General features: G+C 37.0%; 1 protein-coding gene across 1 annotated transcript in view; it reads right to left on the bottom strand.

The window, feature by feature from the left end:
• Window positions 1-430: 430 nt before the first annotated feature.
• Window positions 431-7,230, bottom strand: part of POP1 (POP1 ribonuclease P/MRP subunit) — a 51,679-nt gene continuing 44,879 nt past the window's right edge. Inside the window, exons 16-17 of the mRNA XM_075063126.1 lie at window positions 2,767-3,063; window positions 431-1,834 (exon numbers count right to left, since the gene is read on the bottom strand). Coding sequence (XP_074919227.1) covers window positions 1,180-1,834; window positions 2,767-3,063 — 952 coding nt within the window. The 3' untranslated portion in view covers window positions 431-1,179. The remainder of the gene's footprint in view (window positions 1,835-2,766; window positions 3,064-7,230) is intronic.

The raw sequence follows: 7,230 nt of genomic DNA, 5'->3' as shown, positions 1-7,230 counted from the left end.
CTCTCCTCATATGAAAGCTGTTCCATATCCCTAATCATTTTTGTGGCCCATCTCTGTATTTTTTCCAATTCTAATATAACTTTTTTTTAGATGGGGTGACCAGAACTGCATGCAGTATTCAAGGTGTGGGCATACCATGGATTTATATAGTGGCATTATATTTTCTGTCTGATTATCTATTCCTGTCCTAATGGTTCCTAACATTGTTAGCTGTTTTGACTGACATTGAAAACAAACATCTGTCCAATATGCAAACAACTATCCACAATGTTAACATCTCTTTGTTGAGTGGTAACCACTAATTTGCATTACTTCACACGAAGTGCAGGATCTTAAGCGTCTCATTTAAAGCATTTCAGTGCACCTTTAAATGACATAGTTCAGATTCCAATTTTCAAAGAGTTCTCTTCACACAGTAGGCCAAACCCACTTTTCTTGATAATGAAAAAATGTTTATTCTCAAAAGAAAATGCCTTTTTAATAAGTTCACACTGACCCAGAAAGAAAAAAGTTTGCATTTTGGATGATACAGGTTCCAGCACATGTTGCAGTCAGTGTTTCACAGCCTTTAAATGTGGAAAGTTATTATTTATGTTCCATTTAAGCATTGAATTGTTTCAATAAAAATAAGTCATCTGCACTGTCTATGCTAGAGGTGGTTACAGAACTTGACTCTGTAGGAGCCAGACCTGTTCAGCTGCAAGACTGAATGGGCCCTGAAAAGCTGATTGCTACATACACAGGACCCAGATGGCATGCATTTACCAGAAGCATGAACTGTAATCGGAGTCCAGCAGCCATATGACCAGAAGTCTTTTGAAGTGAAACACTGTAAAAGTGAAAAAGATCTTTGATATCGTTGGCTTCAACTGCATTGGAACAACAACAAAAAAATAGTATGGCCATTAGAAAAACAATATCAGCATAAAGAAAGTGTTTCTGGATGCAAAAGTCAACGTATGTCTTAAAACAGAAACTGATATAGACAGACATTCAGAAGAAAAGAAAACATTTGAGCTATACAAACATTATAAATGATCAACAGCTTAGTTCATTAACAGATTAGTTTGATGGAAAATAAACTACCCATTGCAAACATGGGGTACACAAGCATTTCTTGAGATTCAAAGGAATAACTTTTGGTAATATTTGTACATTATTTCATTACAAATATGATGCTTATACCTCAATACTAAGTCTAGCAAATCTGTACTGCAGAGATGCTGGAGTTCTTAACAAAACAAGCCCTTTTTTATCGGCTGGTTGACTGGATAACATATGTAGTAATCCTGTCAAATTAACAAATCCCAGGGCTTCTCCACAGCCAGCAGCTAATGAAAAATCCCCTTGAGTGACAAACCCTAAAAGAATTCTAGAGCAATGTGAAGTAAGATCTGGTAGAGAGTCAGGCCACAAGCCAAGTATTAGTTCTTTAGGCTCCTCAACTGTCTTTGCCTCCAGCGCATCAGAAGCACCACTTTCTAGAGCCTTCCCATTGTTCCCTCTCTTTTTTCTCTCTTTTAGTTTCAGTATCTTGTGTTTGAATATGTCACTGTGTTTGGGTTCTTGAGGACCACAGAAGAGCTGGTCTTTGCTAAGCTGTAGAAGATCCTCCTGTGTTGGAATGCATATCATGGCATGTAATTCAGGGCTGCCCTTTCTTAGCAGGGACAAGCTGACCCACACCAGCACCCTGGGGTGGCACTTCAAGATCGGTAAGAGGGCATCTTCAGTCATTTCCTTCTGTCCAAGTTTTGAAGCAGAGCATACCCTCTGACCTTTCCCACAGCTAGGCCGGCACCTGGCTGATAACTGCTTTAATAGTTTTCTGTTCCTGTTTGAAGTTTAAAAGATGCATTAGGGATGCTCAACAAAGTACAATAAAAACTCAGAAGTGTCATCGTAAATTAATGATTAAAAAAAGTATTCCTTAGGACAGCCTTTGTAAAGCTCTTAAAATTAAAAAAAAGAACACAAACATAAGTATAGAACTGTTCACTGAAAAGGGCACAATCCACTTAAAAATCAGTTACATTATCAGCGCTTTTGGCTTCAAATTTGCTTGAAGCCAGATTTGCTTTTCTTCAGTTTTATTATTTTCATATGATGCTATGCAAAATGAGCCACCCACACCCAGGCATTTCTCTTCAAGTGCTCTAGCATGGCTTTATCTTGCTTAATCAGTGTTCTACAAGTCACGTGAGATCTCCATTCACTCTATAGAAACAAGAGCAGTGAGAGCAACTGTCTGTATCTATGCATTAGAGATGGGAATACAAGTAAATGTATCAAGAGTTTTTAAACTGGAGCTTTTAAAATTAATTAAATTAAAATTTAAATTAATTAAATTTAATTAAAATCCTTTTTAAATAGATGTTTAGGTGCACGTTTCCTTCTCCTTTTAATCATTTATACATTTCTTTATTAAAATATGCCACTTTCTCCCTACCAATGGCTCTCTGAGCCCTCCAAATATCCTTCCCACTGGAGGCAGGCAATATAGGGCCACTCCAAAGCAAGTACCAACTCAAACTGCTTATTAAAAGAGGCTCCCCACTGCAGTCAGTCACTCCCCATTGAGGAAGGGTAGGAGAATGGCTTACTTCCAATCACAGCAGGTTCTACCCATCTGGGTAGAGATCCACCAGGTCAGAATACACTTCCCATTCCCCTCCGGAAGCCAGAGGACTCAATTAGATGGTGGGTCCTCATGACTTGCCAGTAAGTCATTCCCTCTTAACTTACTGGTAAGTCACTCCCACATACCTGAGAACAAAGAAGTCACTACTTGTTGCAGCTCCATCTTCTTTGCATAAATTTTGAATTTGTGTCATTTCTTCCACCATGTCACCCTGAGAATCTTCTATAATCTGTCCAGGTTTGGGCTCACAAGGAACCTGCCTTTCAGTTGCACAGCTCTTACTGTCTGCGGATGAAGTAATCACAGATTCTTCCTGAGCTTTGTTTCTTACTTCCCAGTCCCTGGTTAGTTGCCCCCACGGACAGAGGAAAGGTGCCAGGGTGCCAAGTTTGACATAGTTTGGCCTTTTTGCAGGTGGGCGTCTAAAAGAAAGGAGGAAACATAAAAAAGGTCCCATAACTTGGAAGCAATGAAACAAATGTTAATTACAGTTCACCTCAAGAATAAAACAAAATTACGATGCTGAAATGCCGGATAAAGGAGAATAATCTATTCAGCAACTTGCAAATCATTAGAAAAAATTAAAGTGACAGGGCCCAGTTTACCAAATAACTAATAACCGAGCATCTTTTTAACTTTTATTTTAATAAGCTTTTAAAAAAATAAAAATAAAAAAAGATGGGCAGTTAACTCTTTAATCTTGTTAAGCAGGAATTCTGAATCTCTGGATATTTGAGTTCCATACAAAACTGCCACGTATCTGTACTTCTGGAGTGTAAGGGTACTGCACTGCAAGAGGTCTACTTCTTCGCTGGCACCAGGGCGGATAAAAATCAATGATTTAAAAAATATATTTTTTTTTGATAAAATGCTTTGAGGGAAAATGTATCTAAAGATGTTTTAATTAAAACATCTTTGAGCTACCATGTATCTCATCATGGAATAGGGATTATAAATTCTAATTCTATAGCATGAGACAATATAGTCATATAATGTTTAAGAAAAGTTTGGTAAATAAGTTCCAATAGTTCATGGATTAGGGATCCAATCTTACAGGGTTCCAGGGGCTTCTGTATAGATTTAGGTTAATCTTTCTATCTACCCAATGGGACTCAGTGCTCAGTCTAGAAGATACCATCAGAGATGCTTAGTTTTGCAGTTCTCAAACTGTGGATTTGTCTCTTCAGAGATAATACGCTTGTTAAACAGCAAAAATGTTTTAAATAAATAAATATATAGAGGTGAGAAACAACAGACCTCAACCCTACTGTCCCTCTGCAATTTTGTGTACACAAAGTCAATCCCTTATCTCTGTCTAAAAGTACAAAGTTTCAAAAAGTTTAATGAATAGAAGATTGTTGGGGGTGAAACAGGCCTGGACAAGGAGAAGAAGTCTGGAGATGAATGTGAGAAGGGAGGGACAGGCAGTAGAAACAAAAGTGAAACTGTTTGAGCGGCATATTCCAGAAGTCTTGAGGTCTGAGTGTAGCCTTCATTGATTTGCAATCTACAATATCATGCTCTCACTAGAAGGGAAAACCTATAGTGGCAGCAGGCCGTAAAAGAGACCCAATCTGGGAATATTTTAATAAAGTTCCTCTACCTGTGGATAAGACAGATGTCTGCAAAATGCAAACAGTGCAACAAAGATATACAAAGCCTGATTGCCTGAATGAAACATCATGAGAAGTGTTCCTTCTCAGGAGGAAGCTGTGTTGAAGATGATGAAAGGAACATGTCTGAACATGCAGGATCTTCAGGTTGGTAAACTTTTTATTTCATACTTCTTAAGGACTGCCGGTCAGCCTTCTGGACTACTCCTGAATTCTCACGTTTGAGCAAAAAAAAAAAATAGAGTTGTTACTCTATGGTACTATTATTTTAGATGCAGTTGTGATAAAAAATAAATAGCTGAAATAGGCAGATCTTCCTTTTACAATTTCACCTTTAAAGTAGTATTGAGTGTCAGTGAATGCAATGAGCAATATTAAATGAGTACTATGGTAATAATAAGTCAATGCAGTTATTTATTTTGTTTAGGAGACTCCATCCTCAACATACAGGATTCTGAAGACTATCCACCTTCAAGATCACCATCATTTTCTATAGTTTCAGGAGTTATCTGCCAATGATAGTGTTTCATTTCAGTGATAAATCATGTATGTCACATAGCCACAGTATATCACCAGTAGCAAAAAGAAAAACAAACTCACTCCATTATCCAGAAACAACCACAGGTAAGTTTGTGATAAGAACCAGTGAATTACAAAAAGAGGTAATTGATCAAAAAATGCCCAGTTTGTTTATGCAACAAACTCTCATTTCCGTACGACTGAAAATCAACACTTCATTAACATGGTTCAGCCATTAAGACCAAGATACAGTCCACCCAGCAGGGCTGATGTTGCAGGCAAATTGCTGGATAAAGTGTATGAAAGAAAATGAGCAGTGTGCAAAAGAACTAGAGGGTGAAATTGTTAACCTGAGTCTTGATGGCTGGAGCAATGTCCACAATGATCCTGTTGTCTGTGCTTGTGTGACAACAGAAGGGAATGTGTCTCTCATAGAAACAATTGATACATCAGAAAATGCACACACAGCAGAATACTTACAAGTAGCAGCAGTAAAAACTATAACAAACGGTGAAAAAAAAATTCAAATGTCTAGCATGCAGCTTGGTCATGGACAATACTGCAAATGTATCCAAGGTGAGAAGAAATTTAGAAGAGAGTCCCAAGCTAACACCATACAGTTGCAGTTCTCATTTGATGCACTTCCTAGCCAAAGACTTCAGTGTTCCAGAAATAAAGGCTAATGTTGTTGAAATTGCAATACTTCCATAAAAACTACTTTGCAGCAGCTGCTCGGAAAAAAGTGGGAGGAACCAAGCTAACTCTCCTACAAGATGTGCAATGGAACTCAGTAGTGGGCTGTTTTGAGCCTATATCAAGAACTGGCCTAATCTGATGACAGTTTGAACAAAATCGTGAAAAAATAGATGGCACTGTCAAAGCCAAAGTTCTCAACATTGGGCTTAAGAGAAATGCTGAACACATGCTGAGTACCCGGAAGCCTATTTCTGTAGCCTTGAACAAAGTGCAGGGAAATAGCTGTTTTATTGCTGACGCTGTTGACTTTGGAAGGAACTGAGCGAGATCTTAAAAAGAGAAATATGCAATGGCAGAGTTAAATTACAAGCATTAAAAAAAATGAATGGGACAAGCACTATCTCCAGTTCATTTTCTTGCAAATATTCTCATAACTTAGTACCAGGGTCAAACCTTAACTGCTGAAGAAGAATTAGTTATGACATGACATGGCCTATGACATGGACATTCAGCAATCATCCTTCCATAATGCCAACCATAATAAACTTCAGAGCTAAAGGTGAAACATTCAAGAAATAGGTTTGCTGATGTTTTAAAGAAAGACACACCAGTGAACTGGTGGAAGTCACTTAAGCACTTGGATTCAGACTGTTGAAGTGATAATATCACTTCTAACAGCAATAGCTTCTTCTACCAGTGTAGAAAGAATATTTTCTTCCTTTAGACTAATTCATTCCAAATTGAGAAATCATTTGGGACCTGAAAAAGCAGGAAAGCTTGTTTCTCTTTTCCAGATTATGAACGAACAGGAAAATGAAAGTGAAGACAACTGAGTTAGCTGCAGAAGCCAATATTTTAAGTTTTTCATGTTGACCTGGCTGACATTTTAAAAAACAAAAAACAAAAACACACACAACACACACACAAATTAAACAGACTATTTCATTTAACTATTTCAGTTAAAAACAAGTTTAACAAAAACAAACTTAATTTTAAAAAAAATGTTTAGTTAAAAGTGTTTAAATTCAAAAATTCATATGCTTGTTTTGTTAAAATATTACAGGTTTGCTGTTAAAGAAAAAAATCCAGAACACAGTTGTTTTAGTTAAATAGAACAATTTAAATGTCTATCTGGTGATGTTCTCCTCTCAATACAGAATGGCAAGAAAATCCTCCAAATATTAACGATTAACCTGTTGAATTAAAGATATTTATGAAGTCATTGGGAGGTGAACTATCTGCTTCAATTACCTTTGGTAAATGAAATAACCAAACAATCATTCATTTTCTGATATAGCTGTAAACCTAGTCTGAAAAGTTTTCAAAATAAATCACTGTTTAAAAATGTATAGCTATACCTTCTAAAAATGAAACCTACATCCATCTCTGAGTTGTGAAGATTATGTATTAAGGTTATAACAACCAACAAAAATGCACTTTTATGTAGAAATCCATGATTAAAATCGAGTCTTCCTGACCAGTGGTTTAAATCACTTTGATTTAAATCAAATCCACCCTGGTTGGCGCTGTTGTGCCTGATATTACTCAGTCTTCTCCCTAGCCTCTCATCCCCGGCAGCAGGCAAAACTTCTGACAATTATCTCCCCAGAAAGTACTTCTGCTTGTTCCAAATTCCAAGGCAAAGAATTAGAATATAATCATTTGTTTACTTGGGAAAATAAATATACCCAAGTGCTTTAATGAGCTTAATTGCTGTGCTCTCTATAGTTTCTTGCACCCTATCTAATAGATGACACCAAA

The sequence above is a fragment of the Chelonoidis abingdonii genome, chromosome 2 (assembly GCF_003597395.2).
Source record: "Chelonoidis abingdonii isolate Lonesome George chromosome 2, CheloAbing_2.0, whole genome shotgun sequence".
Taxonomy (NCBI): domain Eukaryota; kingdom Metazoa; phylum Chordata; order Testudines; family Testudinidae; genus Chelonoidis; species Chelonoidis abingdonii.
Note: the sequence above shows the minus strand (reverse complement) of the source record. Positions and strands in the feature narration are given on the sequence as shown.